Below are 20,767 nucleotides of genomic sequence, written 5' to 3' on the forward strand. Positions count from 1 at the left end.
TGTTACGTTATTTGCTACAGCTGGGTAGCTAAAGGAAGACAATTGCTAGGGAAAAAAATCACATTAATAGCATAAAATGTGATGTAAATATTAAAACACAGAAAAGGAAATGTGCTATCGAATTATTGATTCACCTTGCTTTAATGGATATTTTCCAAGACTAAGAGGCTTATAGGCTAAATCTGAAACATTGAAAGTAACTCTTTCTCCCCTTGTGGTTGAGCTGTTGTTGTTACTTTGGTTAAATGTAGTCACAGGAAATTTTCCATTTATATTTTTTGTTAAATTAATGCATAGAAAAAAAAAACAACTCTAGGCCGCTTGGAAATGGATTTTATCTTTAATGTAATTTATCTCAACTGTAAGTCTTGATAAAATCTACAGCCATCTTAAATACAAATCATTGATTTATTAAAAGGAGTAAAGTGAGGGTCAGATATAAATGTTTGGGCATGAGTTCTGCATTCAGTTTTATGTTCTCCATATTGAAAAAGGTAGAAAATGACTCAAGAAGAGGGAAATATCAACAGGAACTAAGTGCCTGCTTTGTAAAAGGCATGATGCTGGGCATTAGAACCACCGAATTTTAATACAAAAGGTCCTTTCTCAAACCTCCACAGTCTTAAGTAAACAGGGACTCTGAAAGTTAAAGAGATGTGTCTAAGATCACACTGATAGGACAGTAACTAGAATAGAGATCAGTTGGTGGGGCATCTGGTGGCTCAGTTGGTTAAGCACCTAACTCTTGGTTTCAGCTCAAGTCATGATCTCAGGGTCATGAGAACGAGCCCCAGGTCGGGCTCTGCACTCAGCATGGAGTCTGCTTGAGATTCTCTATCTCCTTCTGTTCCTCCCCCTGCTGTCTAAATAAATAAATATCTTTAAATAAAAAAAAAAAGAATAGAGATCATTGACATCCAAGACCCCACCCTTTCTGGTCAGCCAACGGATCAAGACCATACAGCATGCACAACCTATCATGCACATGGCACTGTGTTCTAGGCCTTCCTAGATCTTAATTCAGTCATCTAAGATTCTGTCTCTATATGTAGATTTATTTATCATGGCCACAGAGTTGATATTCTTGTTATTGATCAGTTTTGAATGAGGTAGTACTGAGGATAGAGCTCTGTGGCGTGCCCCTCAAAGCCTCTGTTTAGACTGACATCATTCTTTTCATCAGCACACATGGAGTGTCCAAATTCAATCAATACTAATATGATTTGCAACAAGGCCATTTTTCTTTATCTGGTTTATAAGAATATTACAAGATAGCATTTTTTTTTCTGATATCAGACAAACTTTGTCAGTGGTATTTCTACAATAGGAACTTTTAATATATCACCTTTGATGAATGAGTTAAAGTTGATCTGATACAGTTCTTACCATTGTTTTCATTCTCTATCTAGCCACCATTTATTTTTCAGATAGATGAATTTAATAATTATAATTATTTAAAGTATTAAGCTATGTTTTATGTCCAACTCATATACCTATTAATAAACATAATTTATTTTCTTTCCATCTTGCTTATCACTGGTCTTCTGGAATTTATGTTCTACATAGTTACTCCAAGATGTCAGCAGACTCACACATATATTTTGGGATATATTTTGTCATCGCCAAGAATTTAATATTATTTATAGGAGAATGTCACTACTTTTTTTTCACCCACATTGCCAAGAAAGTAGTCAGTATATGAGAATACTAAGTGGGAGAGATGGATAGCAACTCTTCTCTGTTTCCAAAGTGTAGCTTTCAAACTGTAGCTGTGTAGATTTAGTTGTAGATAAGATCCTAACTCAAATAAGCATTACAATGGCTTCTGAGACAGTATCTATAGTTTTCTTATTTCTAGATACTTAAGGAAATGGAACAATATTGACAGGACTGAAAAAACATCAAAGAACATACTTGATTTTTTTTTTTTTTACCAAAACATCCTAAATATGAGATGTTAGCACCCCGTACTCATTTCTTCCTTATACTGCATTTGATTTTAATCCATAATAGCAGTAAGCAAGGGATTCATGAAATTTTAGGTTCTGATCAGATCTGTCATTCTAGAATACATTTTTTAAACTGCAAATGTATTTTAAAATCAGCCTGTGAGTTGACCACTAGATATTTAAAATCTGACTTTTTATATGCCAACATAAAGAGATACAGTTTCAAATTTTGTCATATAATTGTTATGACTTCAAGTAGATTGCTTTCATGCATAGCGTTTCAACCACAGGTAGCCAAAATCTGTGACTATATCCACCAGTAAGTAGAATAAACAGGATCAGCTTTTTCTTCTGGACACTAAATTATTCTTACACTGGAATGTAAGCATTAGTATAACAAGCTCAGCAAACAGGATAATGTTAGAAAAACATTCTCTTAAAAATTTATAAAAATATTATAATTTCAATTTTCAATTTGAATATTATAGCAGTGTACACAATAATGCACATTTCCTGAAGGAGAGCTTTGGCAAGAATATTAACCAATTACTACCAAAAAAAAAAAAAAAAATAGAACCAGTGAGAGCTAAGACTCTGGGAATTCTGTGATATTAATTGAAACTTTATATTTTGCTACTATTTGAAGATAATCTTATTTAAAGTGCCTGGATTCTTAAGTTAACCACTTTATTACATTAAAGGTACATTATTATTTCACTATGCATATTTAAATAGACTTATATTGAAAGCCAATGGGTATATAACATACAATATTTTAAAATCTAGCACATTTACTATAAATTAAGGATACCTGATTGTGCTATGAGGTAAACAAAGTGCTGTGAAGTTGTAAAATACACTTACATAAGAGTTTATTAATGTGATTGCTAACATATTTTTGGAAGACTGGTTCTATATATGTGACTCAAATGTCAGACAATCCTACGTATTACCTCCTAGAGTTTAGTGAGCTGTTTAGAGCCATCGAATTTTAATACTGATTTTCAGTTTCAACACTCCAATTTTAATGATGAGGAAATATTTCTAGAGGTATTAACTTATTTCTCAAGACTAATAATTTAGTTTAGTTTTTTTTTTTTTTTTTACCTGGTGCTGGCTAGAACTACTGGTATTATTTTCAAACTATATATATACTTAGGCAGGTCATATGTAAAGATTGAGTGGGGAAGTTAATCCTTAATTATCTGAAAGTTTCATATTAGTTTAATTTTTAGGTTGCTAAATTCATTATGGCTTAGACATAGTAATTTATTTTACTGGCTGTTCTTCAGAGAATTTAATGTATAATATTTTAAATTGAGCATAATTCCTGCAGATTGTGGGAGAAAGAGAAATGGAAGTAATGCTTCTCAGTGGTGGCCGAGATCTCAGTGACTTGCCTAAATTTCATTTATTCTTGTTCATGTGTTTTTGGGGGCTCCACTACTCTCTTATTACTAGGAGGCTGACTCAGAGTTGTTTATGGAGTTTTTTCTTTCCCCACAGTCATCATGAATTTGTACTGTCATAACTGATGCCCTCTTTTTTTTTTTTTTTTTTAAGATTTTATTTATTTGTGAGAGAGACAATGAGAGACAGAGAGCATGAGAGGGAGGAGGGTCAGAGGGAGAAGCAGACTCCCTGCTGAGCAGGGAGCCCGATGTGGGACTCGATCCCGGGACTCCAGGATCATGACCTGAGCCGAAGGCAGTCGCTTAACCAACTGAGCCACCCAGGCGCCCAATAACTGATGCCCTCTTATTTAATCTCTGAAGTCCAATCTGTATTATCAAGGATGTATTCTTTAAATGATAGCATATAATTAAAGTGCTCATCCAGAGTAGGATTTACATCTTTAAACTAAGTTGTCATATTAAAATATAAAAAACATATGATTACTAGATAAATAACTGTATCCCAGACCATATCAGACAATATTTTAATTTTAGGTACAAATAAAGAAATTAAGAGAAAAGCCAGCTCTATTTTGAAATTTAAAAATTTTAGACAAAATGAGTGTTACTTCTGAGATACCAATGATCATTCAAATACATGCCTGTGAAAGAAATCCAAGGGCAAGGTGATTTATTATGAGAAGTCCATGTCATGGATATCATTTTGTCTTATTTTAGCCCAGAACACAATATGACAGAAATACGGACTGGAACTCTTAAATGTCTTACTTTTTTGAAATGTTCTAGAAGGGTCACTCTCTCAGTTTGAATTGGTATTTATACTTTGAAATTGTAGAGTAATGAAATAAAAAGTAAATATTTATGCCTTGCTCTCATCAGTTATAGAAGGGCAAAAACAAAAATATTCCCTCTTGCTTTTCTTCCCTCTGGGACTCAAACAAAAAATAAAACGGAACACTCACATTAACTTTTCATTTCTTGCTAGACAACATTACATGAATATGAGAAAAAGAGAACAATCATCAACAATTACTGGGCTTATTTTAATTTGTTTAGGAGTGAACAAGAAAAAAAAAATGTTAAAAAAAAAGAGATGCCTAAACCAAAAGAAAGAAATAAAAGATGGGAAACTAAGTGGGTACTATAGACACAGACATTATTCTGAAATAGCTATCAGTTATTTAATGTGATGACCCCTAAAACATAGCTAAAAAAATATTACTCTCAAAAGTATTCTGCAATATGAGCAAGATGTTGGAAAATGAGCTGAAACGACAAAGTAGAAAGAGAAACTGTTCATTTAAGATTGTGTTATTGTTGTTCTTCTAGATTTAGGTTTTTTGTTGTTGTTGTTGTTTTGTGCTAAAGGCATAGTTTATTTTTTTTTATTTTTTTTTTTAAAGATTTATTTCTTTGAGAGAGCGAGAATGAGAGAGAGTACATTAGAGGGGGGAGGGTCAGAGAGAGAAGCAGGCTCCTCGCTGAGCAGGGAGCCCAATGCGGGACTCGATCCCGGGACTCCAGGATCATGACCTGAGCCGAAGGCAGTTGCCCAACCAACTGAGCCACCCAGGCGCCCCTAAAGGCATAGTTTAATTGTGCACTTCATTTTTAAGGTAAGTTTCTTTGAAAGAGAAATAAATCTATAACTTTATCCATATTATAGGCTGAAATGACTAAATTAATGTGCAGAAGTTCATGCTACTTTTTGTTTTCAAATACTAGAGACCATGATAAAATGTGAACTGAACATAAATCTTATCTTCCATTATTTAATGATAACAGGAAAAACATAACAGTACTAAAATGGAATCAATTTGCTACATTAGATTTTAAAACGTGATTGATCTTTGTTAAGTGAGAATTTGTAGGTAAGTGGTTTTTAAATTGTTGAGTGTTTTTTTTAAGGGAAGTGTCCATGTAATAATTAGTAGTTTTACATAAATAAATGAATCGTGGTCACCTGGGTGGCTCAGTTGGTTAGGCGACTGCCTTCGGCTCAGGTCATGATCCTGGAGTCCCGGGATCGAGTCCCACATCGGGCTCCCTGCTCAGCGGGGAGTCTGCTTCTCCCTCTGACCCTCCCCCCTCTCATGCTCTCTCTCTCTCATTCTCTCTCTCTCTCTCTCAAATAAATAAATAAAAAAATGAATAGTAAATGGAATAAATAATAATTGGCATAATCAGTATGACTCTTTCATCTTTGGGAAGACCTCTCTGATTTGTATTAGGAACACATTGACTGGAGAGAGGAAGATGGAATAGATGACTCTAGGATTCTTTTCAACTCCACAAATTTTTTAAAAATCTCACTTGAGTCACATGATGGTAGAAAAAAAATCTTCATTAAAAAAATCCTAATAAAATGTCAATACAATAATTTTTAGAGGCTTTTTGTTTCATGTGAATTGTTCAAAAATAAGCTTTTTATTGCCACCCAGTAAGTCATAGAAGAGCATTAGTGCAGCTCGCATCTTTTAATCAGGCTTACATGATGGCTGGCTAGAAACCAGATGGGGCTGGGGGAGTAGGGGAGGCATGTGTAGGGGGAGAGGGATGGGTAGATGGATATTTGGAAATTATAGCACCTACTAGGAGAGATTCCTGGGATAAAAGAAGCTGCTGGAAGATTAGAGGACATCAGAGGCATTCGGTTCAATAAAGGACAAAGGTAGCTATAGCCGCAGAAATATAATCACTGGAACTTCAAGTGAAATTTCAGAAGTTTCAGGTGGAGTAATTGAGAACACTCTGCAAAAGGTAGTGCAAGTCCTGCTATAAGAAACTGATTGTATTCCAGACTGATACTGTACATAGACAGTGCTTATAGAAGACATAAAGAAATTAAAAGAAAAAATTGATAGAAAGAATGAAAACAAGACAAAAAAAATAAGAGTAAAGCATCCAATCGTGTTATATTAAAATGCCATGACTAGGTTTTCCCCTCTCTGATGGGTCACTAACACAAATGCTAGGTAAAATGATAATGGAACAGTACCTTTCTTTTAGCCTTTAGCTGCTCATGATACTTGTCACAGGTATCTCCTGGGATCTCTCCTCCCCAGAGAGTAATTCCAACAATGGTGTATGTGACACCCATGACGAGCAATGGGAAGCAGTACACCAGTATAATGACAATAATATGGTAACTGCAAGAAATGAAAAAAAAAACACCACATGCTGAAGAGCATATCGAGATGCAATATGTGGAACTTTGAATTCATTCCCTTTTAAATAATAATTGAAAATTCCAAAGATTATTTCCACATTTTCTCCAAGTCCTCATTTCCCAAATCCATCAAGATATCATGTTATTGTCTACTACAGGCATCCAAATGCTACCAGTTGATCTTTGTCAATCTCTGATTCATATGCAAAAACTATAGCTGCATTGCAGTCCTGATTTAAACTATCCATGTTCTTCCTGCCCAGAGGTTCAGGATGAATGCCATTTCTCTGCTTGGTAATTGTTCAGTTAATCTAATTAAATTTATCATCAGAGAGAAAGAGATAAGACAGAATAAACGAATCAACTGACAGATATTTTCTCATATGTAAAATTATTCTATATATCTCTGCAACAACAGTCATATTTGAAATAAATTGTTTTCTATCTGAATAAAAAATGTAACTAGATACTCTAAGCCACTTTGGATCCACAAGCTATATGACTGTAATTTAAGAAAATCAGGTAATGACATTTACATGCATTTTTCCAACATCATGACACATCTGATAGCATTATTAATTTGGTAAATAATATTCAGATGTTTTAGTCACACCAGTGTCATGATACTATTTAGCAAACTAAATTCTAGGACTTCATAGCTTTCAATCAAAATTATAAGGATGCAGTTGGGGAGGAATAGGAGGGCAACTGATAATATAACCACACAATTAGAATTTGTAGAAGTTTTGCGTAATTTCCACTGTCTTAGGAAGGCTTTAAAGTAATTAAAGAACTTGGAACACTAGTCTTCTCAGTATCTGTTTCTTTGTAAAGAGAATCTTAAATCTCCTTGCCTTCCCGTTTCCTGATGGCTTATTAAATATTGAATTACCGTCAGTGGGAAGCAATTCAGTCAACAAATAATTTAATTTTATTATCATGGTTACTTTTATTTTGTTATACAGCTAAGATTTATTAATATCAGATAGAATAACAGTACTCGGTTTAATAACCACTGCCTTCTTTTCCTTCAATAAATACTTCTTAATATTTTTATTTAAAAATCTGGACTCTGGGCAGTCAGAGAAAGACAAATACCATATGATTACAATCATATGTGGAATTTAAGAAACAAAACAAATGAGCAAAGAAAAGAAAAAGAGAGAGAAACAAATTAAGAAACACTGTTAACAATAGAGAACAAACTGATGGTCACCAGAGGGAAGGGTGGTGGAAGGATGGATTAAATAAGTGATGGGGATTGAGGAGTATACTTGTGATGAGCACCGGGTATTACATGGAATTGTTGAACCACTATATTGTACAGTTGAAACTAACATTACACTGCATGTTAACTAACTGGAATTAAAATAAAAACTTAAAATAAAAAAAAAATCTGGACATTGGGTATAGACCAGTTTGATAAAACAGCTGCTTTAAAAGATGACCATTATATTTGTATTCTTGTTATTGTTAAAGGGAAAAATAGGACACTACATAAGATTTTACTGAATTAAAATTTACATGATCACAATAAAAAATGCAAACAGGGACATCTGGGAGGCTCAGTCAGTTAAGCTGCCAACTCTTGACTTCGGCTCAGGTCGCGATCTCAGTGTCCTGGGATCAAGCCCCATGTTTGGAAGGACAGAGTCTGCTTGGGATTCTCTCTCTCTCTCTCCCTCTGCCCCTCCCCCGGTCTCTCTCTCTCTCTTTGTCTCAAATAAATAAATCTTTAAAAAATGCAAACAGTTGCCCAGTTATGTTTTTTTTTCTTTTTAAAAGATGGGTCCAAAATATGAAATATCAAATTCTGTCATATAGAATTCGTATTTCCATTCTAACCTAGTGTTTATGTTTTTTTAATGCTAAAAGAAAGGAACACAACTAAGAGCCTACTAGAACTGCCTTTCCCTGGCCAGGATTTTAAAAGGGCAGTCAACACCTTTGGGCTTCAGTTCTTCTTTTCTCATTTTTTTCTCAATCAATAATAACCCTGCTTTTGTTTGTGTAATGCTTTCATCTCCAGGGATCTTATCACTTTCTCCAGGAAACTCTCTAGCTCTACCCCATATAAATGTCATCAAATTTTTCCTATTAGAAACCTTTGTAACTTATAAAATTTCTTGATCATATCATATTGCAGTATTTTAAACCTTTTTTTTTTAAAAAAGATTTTAGTTTTAAGTAATCTCTACACCCAATATGGGGCTCGAACTCACAACCCTGAGATCAAGAGTTGTTCTACCAACTGAGCCAGCCAGGCTCTCCATGTATTATAATATTTTAATATGTCTATTTTCCCAAGTAATGTGTGAACCCTTGGGAGGAAATGCTTATGTCTTATTTGCTTAATTGTTTCTCCCAACCTGTAGTTTCCCAAGTGTTCAATAAATTGAATTGAAAACTGCAATGGAGAATTAACTTACGTGAAATGTTGTTTAGGACCTTCTGGCCATTGCACATAGCAAAGAGTACGGCCTGGCATGACTTTAATTCTGGAGTAAAGACACTGAGGGAAGGCAAGTAGGAATGCTAGAATCCAAATACTTCCAATGACGATCTTGGTTGCTGTGGCAGACAGTCTGGGTTTCAAGGGATCAATAATGGCCATATACCTATATAAAAACAAACAAAACCATTTTGTTGTATCTCTTGCTACAGAGTTACAAATGGAGTTTCAAAGGAGCTATCTCTCCGGTAAGCAAGTTAATGAGGATTTTGCTTACGTAGAGTTAGCATAGAATGATAATCCCGTCATAGTCCTAGGAATCAGGCAGATTAAGTTTCAAATCCTATTCTGTCACTTATTTAACCTTTTTGAACCTCAGCTTCATTATTTTAAAAATAGAAATAAGAACACCCACCTCCTAGGGGGTGAAGTCAAGATTAATAGAAATAATGTAAGTGAAAGGTATTGATTATTTGGTGCTGTGCCTAGCACATTATCAGAATTCATAAAGGTCTGCTGAATGGGATTGGAAAAGTGTGTAGTAAGTGCTTAAAAATATGAGTTCTGTACCTCGAGACCTCCATTTTTCTCCTGTATGTTTACCTGTTTGCAAGAAAATTCTAGAGAACTAATATGGATATGATGGACAAAGATGAGGAACCCCTGTGAAGATATCATCAACAACTTCATTTAAAAACATCAAGATACAAGTTCAGGATTCAGGTAATAATGAGTAAGTCAAGTCTGACTGAGGCTGTGCCTTGCTGTTACCTCTAAAATTGAATTCATGGTTTATCATGAAAATCTTCACAGTATCTATGTAACTCTGTATAACATAATAGTTATAGGAAAAATATATTTGAGACTCTTAAAAACACACTTACATATGGTTTTTGTAGTGCAACTTTCTAGGAAATTGGAAACTCTCTGAATATGGTAACAAAAGTTATTTCACTTGGTAAAATAGTAACTATGTCTGGGAGAATCAATTAAAGTTTTAAATTGGATAATATGTCTCACTGCCAAATTCTGGCTAATAGAGCAGAAAGTTAATTACAAATTATACATAAAATCAATTATATTTCTGCACTTCTATCAATAAAACATTATTTAAATTATTTTACTGTTGACCATTTTGTGTTTTTCAAATATATTTTGATTTATGCAAAATTTCCAAAGGCAACAATTTAATCAAAGAATGAGTGTTACTTAAACCCCAAACATTTTAATCTTAAGAATAAATGTTTCAAGATAAGGATAATTTATTAATTTGCTTATTGCTCTTTGTTTTATAACTATTAGGCAGAATTGGACCTTTAACAGATATATTGGAACTTATCTATATACTACTAATAATATTAACTTTAGTTGAAATTTACTTAAAGGAAATATCCTTAGTTTATTATGTGTGACAGCTAATAGGTATAAGTGAATGTTAGGTATGAAAAAAAATCATAAAAACAGTACCATAGTTTCAGAAAATTAAGTAAACCACACAAGAAAATAAGATGCATATGTTTAAAACTGAAAATGTACCTCTTGTGCTTATGTTGGTGAATAATAGCAACGTTTACTGATTGCCAACCATGAGCAAGAAATTTATTATATACACTATATATATTTAATATCTAGAACAATCTAGTCAACCAAATAATATTATTATCTCTATTTTACAGAAAACTGAAGCTTAAAGACATTAAGCAAATTGTTCAAAATGACCCAGATGGTAAGGGCTTAGAATTCTAAACCAGTTCTGCCAGTCTTCAAAGTCCATATGTTTACAGACTGTGGCTTTGAATATGACTGCTTATGTAAGGAATTGTGGAAGAGAAAGAAAAATATATAAGGTAGATGCCATCCAAAGAATCACATTTTGCCTTGGAATGCAAAAGCGTTCATGTGCAATGTTAACGACAAAAGTCAAGCATAGAAAGGTAATATTTGTAGTTGGGCATTTCTGTTTCCACTGCTGCTGATTATGATTCACCACAGCATTTCTCTCATTATATTGACTTGTTGCTTAATGGACGTTTCTAGAGCCAAGCACGGCACTTACCAATAAATTTTGTTGTACTGAACTGAATATTTCCCAACTCTCTCATAATCTTTGGCTTTTTTGCTTGCCCTGGAAGTATATGAATGCAGTTTGGATGTTTAGACAGTTGATTTTTTGAGACTAAAAAGAGAATTTGAGTGACATGAGCAGGGTTAGAGTTTTCTACAGTTACTACAACACAAATAATTCAAAAAAAGGTGCAAGTTGCTTATTGATTGTTTTGGTGACTTACTCTATATTATAGAAATTATTTCCTGACAGGGAGAATATTGTCTTATATGAATTATATGAAAACAATCAATTTATATTCTCATTAACTAACACTTTAGTGAAAATAGAAATTTAGGAACTTCAAGTTGACATTTTTATCATTTCTGGTTTGATCCATTATTCATTCAACCAAACATTCATTGAATGCCTACTGTGGTATTCTAAACACTACAGTGATACAACACTGAGGAGAAATGACCTCACAGAGCTCACAGTCCAGTGAAGTAGATAGATACTAACCAAATAATGTAAAATAAACATAAAATTACAAATATGACAAGTGTTACAAAGGCAAGCAACATATAGCCATGTGAATGCTTTTACTGGGAAAAACATATTTAGATTGTGACTCAGTCCTCCCTAAGAAAAGTCATTCTGGCTTGAAGTTTGGAGAGGTGACTAGGCAAGGTGGCAGAAGAATAAGGATTGCCAGAAGATTTGTGGAAGAGCAAAGGACGTGTGAAAAACTTCTGTGTTAATGGGTTTTTATTGGTTCAATTGTGTGTCTCTAAAAAAGATATGTTTAAGTCCTAAACCTCTGTACCACAGAATGTGACCCTAGTTGGAAATCGAGTTTTTATAAAGGCAACTGAGTCAAAATGAGGTCATTAGTGTGGGCCCTAATCCAATATGACTGATTTAAAGGAGAAATTTGGGAAGAGAGAGAAACATATGGAGAATGCCATACAAAGATGGAGGACTGAATGATGCATCTAAAGAAATCAGAAGGGGAGACAAACCATGAGAGACTCTTGACTCTGGGAAACAAACTGAGGGTTGCGGAAGGGGATGTGGGTGGGGGGATAGGGTAATTGGGTGATGGGCATTAAGAAGGGCATGTGACGTGATGAGCACTGGGTATTATACGCGACTAATGAATCATTGAACACTACATCAAAAACTAATGATGCAATGTATGGTGATTAACATAACATAATAAAAACAAACAAACAAACAAAAAAACCCTAAAAAACTAATGATGTTGGCTAATTGAATTTAAATTAAAAAAATAAATAAAAGCCAAGGACTGCCAAAGACTGCCAGCAAACCACAAAAAGCTAGGAGGAGGCAAGGATTTCCTTACAGGTTTCTGAGGGAGCTTGGCCCTTGTCAACCCCTTGATTTCAGACTTCAAGCTTCCAGAACTGTTAAGACTGTAAAATTCTGTTGTTTTAAGTCACTCCATTTGTGTTACTTTGTTACAACAGCCCCAGGAAACCAAAGCAATGGGTAAGGAGGGGGAAGCATTGGGCACTTGAGTAATTAAAGACCACTGTAACAGAAACATAGAAAGTGAATGGGGGAAGTGGTTTGAGACGGAGTTGTACAGCAAGGGTAGGTCTTTTGTCCTATGGCAAGTAGTTGAGGTGATCAGTCAGAGGAGAATCATCAGATCTTAGTATGGAGAAGGGACTGAAGGAAGGAAAAGAATGGAAGCAGGGGAGTAAGTAACTTGGCTCTGTTTTGGTTTCGATGAGAGGATTGCTGCTTCGAGTAGGGTGTTAGCTGGGAGATTGAATTATGTTAATGGTTTGAGGAAAATAAAGGAATGTTGAAACATTGTAGAAAGGGAGAGCCAGTTGGCCAAAGAAGTGGGTACAATTGCCGGGCACTGCTGACAAGACCAGTTTGAAATTGGTAATTAAGAATTCTTTGTGGCATCAGTATTTCCTATTCTGTGACTCTCTCCAGCAATAATAATTTGCTCAAAAGTAGGCATAAAAAATAAAAGGATCCTTGGGCTCATCCACATGAATATCATCTGAACCCTGAGAAGAAATGATCCAATCTGAGTTATATTATCACCTAAATGATTGTCAGGACTTTTATTTCTCCTTTCAAGAAATTTGTATCTTTGATGTGATCACATTAGCTGTTCCTAGGTTTTTGTCTGAGCTTCTCACTACCATTCTTCCCTCACTAAACAGATTCTCAAATATGTTAGTCTCCTTGGTCTGATTATTTCGTATGTAATAGCTAAGATTGGATTCTTCACTCTTCCAATTAGCATGTCACTTAAACAAGTTTAAAATCACTTTTTATTATCGTTTGAGTCTGAAATTTTCAGAAGCATCCACTGAAATCTCATATTTTTAATGCCATATTTTATCAATTTTCCTTTTCATTCTAATGAATTCCTTTACCACTTACTTTTTTCTGATATAATTGAAGGGTCTTTTCTGGTCCTTTGATGTCTAAAATAGAATATTTTGACATAACTTTTTCAATAAGTAAGCCTTTTCCATTTTGCAATTCTTCTTGATATCTGTCCGGTATAATTCTTCTTTTTGTTAACATTTTTATTAAGCTCTGTTTCTGGATCTTTTTGTGCTTCTGCAAATTTTAAAATTTTGGTATGAAGACAGAGCGCACTCTTCAGATGGGCACTTGATTATATTAACAATGCAAAGAATATTTGCGAAATGACATGGGTTTGGCTGTTTTCCAATTTGCTTCTGGCCACAGTAGACAATGTCTTAGTCTGTAAAGCCCATATATAAAATGCTATCTAGCTACTGTCTGTGCAAAGTAAAAATTAGTTGCAATACGTGTTCATGACACATAAAATTTCAACTTCTGACCTTTGGTGCTAAGGCATTTTCTGCTTTGAAAAGTCACTAGAGAGAAATATAATCTTTTCTGAAATTGCATTTTTTTTTTTTAAAGATTTTATTTATTTATTTGACAGAGAGAGACATAGTGAGAGAGGGAACACAAGCAGGGGGAGTGGGAGAGGGAGAAGCAGGCTTCCCCGCGGTGCAGGGAGCCCGATGCGGGGCTCGATCCCAGGACCCCGGGATCACGACCTGAGCCGAAGGCAGACGCTTAACGACTGAGCCACCCAGGCGCCCCTGAAATTGCATTTTGTAGACAATTTTATTTTGTGCTTTTTCATAAGTGTTTTAAAGAAGCAAGAGTGAGCCAATTAATCTGTTATATTGTCTTAGTGAATTTTGAAAGGAACAAGTATTTATTAAAATGAACATATATACATATATTCAAATACATGTACACATATAATAGGAACTTTAAAATATTATCAAGCGAGAAACAGATCGCTACTTAATCAAGTTTTTTTATTTTTTTAAAGATTTTATTTATTTATTTGTCAGAGAGAGAGAGCACAAGCAGGGAGAGCGGCAGGCAGAGGGAGAAGCAAGGAGCCCAACGCGTAACTCAATCCCAGGACCCCGGAATCATGACCTGAGCCAAAGGCAGACACTTAACGGACGGAGCCACTCAGGCATCCCAAGTTTTTTGATTTTTATAAATAAAATTTATAAACAGGCATTTGAGGGAGATTATATTTAAAAAATAAAGTTTCCAAATAGTGAAAGTACTTGACCCTCACTATATATACTTTCAATTTAAATTTAGCAATTAGGTCTATCTATTCATTTATTAACTGAATATCAGCTATTTGTTTTCAACTATTTCTTGAATGCTTTTTTTCAAGATTGTATTACAATCTTTGGCCATATTGGTAAATGAAATAGATATAGTTCCTACTCTTCTGGAGTTCAGAGTCTAACACAGAAGATATACATTATTCAGATAGTCACAAAATACGTTAAGAAATTACTACCTAAATGTTGCTTAGGAAACATTGCCTCTGGGATATTTAGTTAAACTTTCCTTGGAGCTTTATTGTAATGGCCTGCGCAAGTTCAGCACCCTCCCCCATGACTTCTAAGTGAAATCCAATCTGTCCTATTTGGTACCCTCTGTTTCTGTTCTTGAATCTATATGAAATACATTCATCTCACCCATTGTGAACCTGGCTGTGAAATTGTACTGATGATTTCCACAACAAATCCAATTATATAAAGCATTTCAGATTTTAAAATTTAATTGGATTTAAGAGTTTAGGGGAGGGGAGAATATACTGGCACTCTTTGTCCTGATTCTAAACTCGACTTTCCCTCTCTTTGTTATACTCACTTTATTTCTGTAATTTAAAAAAACTCTCCATGTAACATGGGTGACCCTATCATGTACAATGCCTTGAGCAGTTTAGCCCAGTTCCCTGTACTGTCAATAGGCTAATCTGTCTAGCATAATCCTTTGAGAAGTCTGCAAAATAAAATTGTCTCCCTTGTGTACACCATGATGTTATGAAGACATGTACTAGTAATTATAAAGCATAAAACAAGCAATTTGACCTAGTCTGAGGTATAGGTTGAAATGATGGTAGAGATATTAATAGGCATGGCTTCCCTGAGGAAGCAACATCAGTTTAGAATGATAAACAGGAGTTAATTAGAATGAAGGTGGATTTGGAAGAGAAAGTAATAGCACGTCCTGAGGTTAGAGAAAGCATAAGGTATTTGAGAAACTAAAAAAGCCAGCTTCTCTACAGCACAGAGGAGGGAAAAGCAGAGGTGTCAAATGAGGCTGGAGATGTAGGTATTAATCATGACTTCACTGATATTATATATCCAATATATATTTAGATTTTCTTTCTTGACAATAAAAGCAATAATTGCTAACACCTGTACCAGATGCTATTCTAAGAGCTTTATGTATAAATCATTTAATCTTTAAATTCTATTTGTAGTAATTACAAAATGAGTTATAACAAAATGCTACCTCATTAGTGAGTATGACGTAAAACAATTTCTCCTCAAAATCGGACACGAATTTAGAAGTGGTTTTCTAAATTGACAATATAAAACTTACTGCTAATGATTATCTTATGTTATTTATACTACCTCTGATGATAAATAGTTCAAAAATCAGAACATAATAGGTTATTTCATCCATGAGATACTATAAAACTCTAAATCACTTTTTTTAAAGTCCAATTTACTAACATTTTGTGTCATTTCTATATTGTTTCAGAAAAATAATGGGAACATACATCACCACTTCTATATATCACTTCAAAAGTACTGCTTTCACAAAGTCACCTTTATGTTATCAATCATGTACTAAAAAGTTAATTAGTTTCTTTGCTAAGAAACTAATTCCTCTTGAAAATACTTTTGAACTCTTGGCAGATTATTTTCCTGGAAGCAATGCCTTCATTAAAATATATCTGAAGTTAAAATTGACCTATAATATTTTTAGTATTCAGTATTTTATAGAGATAACACAAAACACTATACATAATTGTGTATAGTATAATTATACATGATATTCTATTTATACTATAAGGTAATATGCTTCCTAAAATGCATACAAAACCTCTTTTCAGAACAATAAGAAAAGATATTCAATCCAGTTTAATTTCATTTTATAAGGAAAAGAGTTTTTAGATGAAGGGACAATTCAAAAGGTTGCCCCAAAGTGGAGGAATTAGAGTAAGAGCTAAAGAAACTCCCAGGTGGGGGGCGCCTGGGTGGCTCAGTTGGTTAAGCGACTGCCTTTGGCTCAGGTCATGATCCTGGAGTCCCGGGATCGAGTCTCGCATCGGGCTCCCTGCTCAGCGGGGAGTCTGCTTCTCCCTCTGACCCTCCCTCCTCTCATGTACACTCTCTCTCATTCTCGCTCTCTCAAATAAATAAATCTTTAAAAAAAAAAAAAAAGAAACTCCCAGGTGGGAGCAATAGACATGTCAAATTATAATTCACGGATAAAGGAAGTGAAATTTCTTAAGAAGAGAAGAAGACTCAGGACACTTGCTAGCTTTAGTCAAATGTATAAAGAGCTGTAGTGTAGATAGTAGAGCAGTTTTAGATCACTATAGGAGGTAGAGCTCAGACGACAGTTTCTGGAGAAAGATGAATCACAACTCCCTAGGGGACAATAGAGTGTCTCCAGTGGTAATAAGTCTCTTTTTCTTCTCTCTCTCTCTCTCTGTTGTTGAGGCACTCAGGAATCAGGAATAAAATGAGTCACCATTTATTGAGTGAATTAAAGGATTATAAATGTAAGGTGAATTGTTGAAATAGATAAAAGTAGTCTCCCACACAACTTTGAGATTCTAATTTTCATCAGAGGGAGGTTGTCTGAAAACTAATTATAGTTCCAGGCCCTCATCATCAGAATTATAACAGGAAGCAGATTACTGGGACAACTGAGTGAAGTAACTTATTACTTTGTGTAATTTGCAGAGTACTACAAGTATGACTCATATATCCAATAGTATTGAGCCAAAATTCACTTCCCCTCTATTAGCTTCCCCTTATAATTATTTGACTTCTCTTTTTATATGACTTTTATATGCATTGATTAAGTAAAAGCTACATATTATAATTGGCACTACAAGTCAATAATTTTGGCAGACATTTTTCTTAACTAACAGCAACATTAAGAGAATTATGAGAGTGGATGGAAACATTTTATATCTACTCTTTGACAGGGTGAATGACTTCAGAAAAAACATGAATATTACTATGTATATATGAAAATATGTTTATATTTCAATAATAGGTTTTACATTTTGGGAAAATGAATACTTTTTTGAGTGTGCTCATTGTAAGTATTATTCATATGTACATATGAGTTACTCTGAACCCCTTTATTTTTCTCATTTCCTTTGCATAATCATAAACCTTATCAGTTCAGCTTCTGACACCATCAAATCTATTCTGTCCTCCCTTCCAACTCTCAATTCCTGAACTATTGGAACATCACCAAAATGGGTTTCCCTGATGCTACTCTTTCTTCACAATGTCTTTAAAGTTATCTTTCTAAATTATTTCACTGTCTCTTCACTTTTGACAGGATTAACTGCAATTCTGCACACCCTTTAGTACAGTGGCACTAAATATCTTACCTTTCACTCAAACTTACTACATTGTATCAGTCAGAGCTCCAGGAGAAACAGATGGCACACCTGCGGGGGAAAACTAGAGAGTTTTTTTTTTTTTTAAGATTTTATTTATTTATTTGATAGAGAATTAGCGAGAGCAGGAACACAAGCTGGGGGAGTGGGAGAGGGAGAAGCAGGCTTCCCGCTGAGCAGGGAGCCCGATGTGGGGCTCGATCCCAGGACCCTGGGATCATGACCTGAGCTGAAGGCAGACACTTAACGGCTGAGCCACCCAGGCGCCCCGGGAAAACTAGAGAGTTTAATAAAGAGGTCATTTATAAAATTAAATAGATAAGCCATTTACAAACCCATTTTACAAAAGTGTAATAGGAAATCAACTTGAAATGAACATTCCTAGGACTAGCAATAGCAAGGAGTGGGAGGAGTGGGTGCCCCCCCTGGCCAGGTCTGAAGGATGAAAGAATGCTATAATCTGAAGTGAGGAGATGAACCCCTAGGGGAGGAGCACTTGACAAGAGATATGTTGGGGGCTTAGCCAATTTGCAGCAATCCTGAATGGAAGGAGTGGTAGTAGATACAACCCAAAGTTGCTCTCCTCTCTTCCTCCCATTTCCTCCAAGTGTCTCCCATTAGGCAAAGCCAAGAAGAGAGCAGGGAGCAAGGGACCCTATACATGCATTTAGTCCACAGATATGGTCAGCCTGGTGGGGAAGGGGCAGAAAAATGGAGTAGACTAAGTAGAGAGTAAATGTGAACTGAGAAATGGAAATTGTCCAGCTCACATAGCCTTTAATAATTTCATGTTTCTCACCTGGTAGTTTCTTTGCTGGAATGATTTCTCTTGCTCATACCTTACTCTAAAGTTCTACAACTGCTAAACTTTTAGGCATCCTTCAGTTTCCACTCAGGTTACAGAAAGATCACCGTGGATTCCTTCCCTTCTCTCTGTCCAGAGTTAGTTTTTAACTTTCTCAGTGCTCCAACAGCCTTATGCTCATATTTTGATTTTAGATCATTGGAATTACTGATTTATTCTTCTCTGTGTTCTGTAGCACCTAACAAAGTATCTATAGTAGTCGACATGATAGTTTAATAGTGACTGCAAATGGTTATTACATATTTGGACGTTGAATACTTGAATACTTCTATGGTTGTTGAATATTTGGATGGAGTGAATAATTGATTACAAATGGAGACTTCAGCATGTATACAATTTTTAAAGGAATAGCTTTCTTAACTTTGCTAAATGGGAATGATAAACATAATATAGAGTATGATTATAAGGTTAAAAGAACATTAAATAACACAGTATATTCAAAGAGACTCAGCTAATGTCAGGCACAGTAGACACTCAATCTAAAACATTCCCAACTATGTTGAATAAGATGAAATTAACACTTAGGACAAAAACAAAAACAAAACAGCTAAAGTGGTAAGTTTGAGACAAAAACAAGCAAAACAATTTAACATGGTTCTTAGAACTTGTGATTGGCATGGAAAGAAAAACAAGTTTATGTCCAAATTCTAATCTAAGGATTGAAAAAACATCTTTTGATATTGTCCCTAGTTCTTCAACACAAACTTATCCTATAAGGGTAGCAACAGTATAGGTATTTCTCTTCTAAGTCTCTCCATCTGAAACAATTTTCTATATAGGGAGTAATGAAATTTCTATGCAACTTCAATAAGGACATCTAATGCTCAATGATTCAATGATTAAATGGAATTATTCAGTGTTACGTTTGGAGATTTTTAAAATTCTTTGTGTATACTAGGAATCAATTTTGTTTAATGTGGATCTACACCATATCAAACTCCTTTCTGAAATAAATAGTGGCATGTAGCAGCTCCACTAGATTATCTTTAAACTCATAGAGATGATGACACTCATAAAGCAGGAGGATTTCTAAATCTTTGGGTATTTAAGTTGTGATGATGTAAAGGCTTCTTTAACTGTGCAAATGGAAGAAAACAGGTAATAGATAACCTTTAAACTTGGATTATAAAGATGGAAAATGAAAGCTTTTTCATATCTTATTTTCTTTCTAATTATGTTTTCATTATATCTTTTTAAGGTAATTTGTGCTCAAATTATTCAATGATAGGAAATGATAGGAAAACAATTTTAAAAATTTCTTCCATTCACTCAGTCATGCAAGAAATATGTATTGAATGCCAAATATATGTAGTCATTATCCTAGATGTTATGAATATAGTAGTAAACAAAATAGATAATAGTAAATATTATGAAGAAAAACAAAGCACAATATGTGGATAGAAAATAACATGAGTCTACTATTTAGATGGTGATCACTCAGTTCACATATGATATACGCTGAGAAAATGAAAGGTATCTATTCATTTCTTTGTAAGAGTTGCTTTTTTGTCCTCTTACAACACAACTATAAATATAAGATAATTTTATTTTAATAACTTTTCTTCTTTGTGGGCCATAACTCTTCCATGCTTTCCTGAACAACAATATGCCAACCAATTAGAAAACTTAAGTAAAATTGAAGAATTCCTAAAAGGAAATAAAAGACTGAAATTCACTCAACAAAAATAGAAAATCTGAATTTACATATAACAAATACAGATATAAAATTAGAAATTGAAAATATTCCCACAAAGAAAAATCAGGTTTAAATCATTTCAGTGGTGAATCTGCTTAAACATTTAATGAAATAATATTACCTGTCATGGGGATGTAGTGCACAGCATAGCTCCTATAGTTTATA

General features: G+C 34.4%; 1 protein-coding gene across 1 annotated transcript in view; it reads right to left on the reverse strand.

Moving 5' to 3' along the window:
* TACR3 (tachykinin receptor 3) overlaps positions 1 to 20,767 on the reverse strand; it is a 79,186-nt gene that overhangs the window by 30,445 nt on the left and 27,974 nt on the right. Inside the window, exons 2-3 of the mRNA XM_036113512.2 lie at positions 8,963 to 9,151; positions 6,363 to 6,513 (exon numbers count right to left, since the gene is read on the reverse strand). Of these exons, the coding sequence (XP_035969405.2) occupies positions 6,363 to 6,513; positions 8,963 to 9,151 (340 nt within the window). The remainder of the gene's footprint in view (positions 1 to 6,362; positions 6,514 to 8,962; positions 9,152 to 20,767) is intronic.

This window comes from Halichoerus grypus, chromosome 3, assembly GCF_964656455.1.
Source record: "Halichoerus grypus chromosome 3, mHalGry1.hap1.1, whole genome shotgun sequence".
Lineage (NCBI taxonomy): Eukaryota > Metazoa > Chordata > Mammalia > Carnivora > Phocidae > Halichoerus > Halichoerus grypus.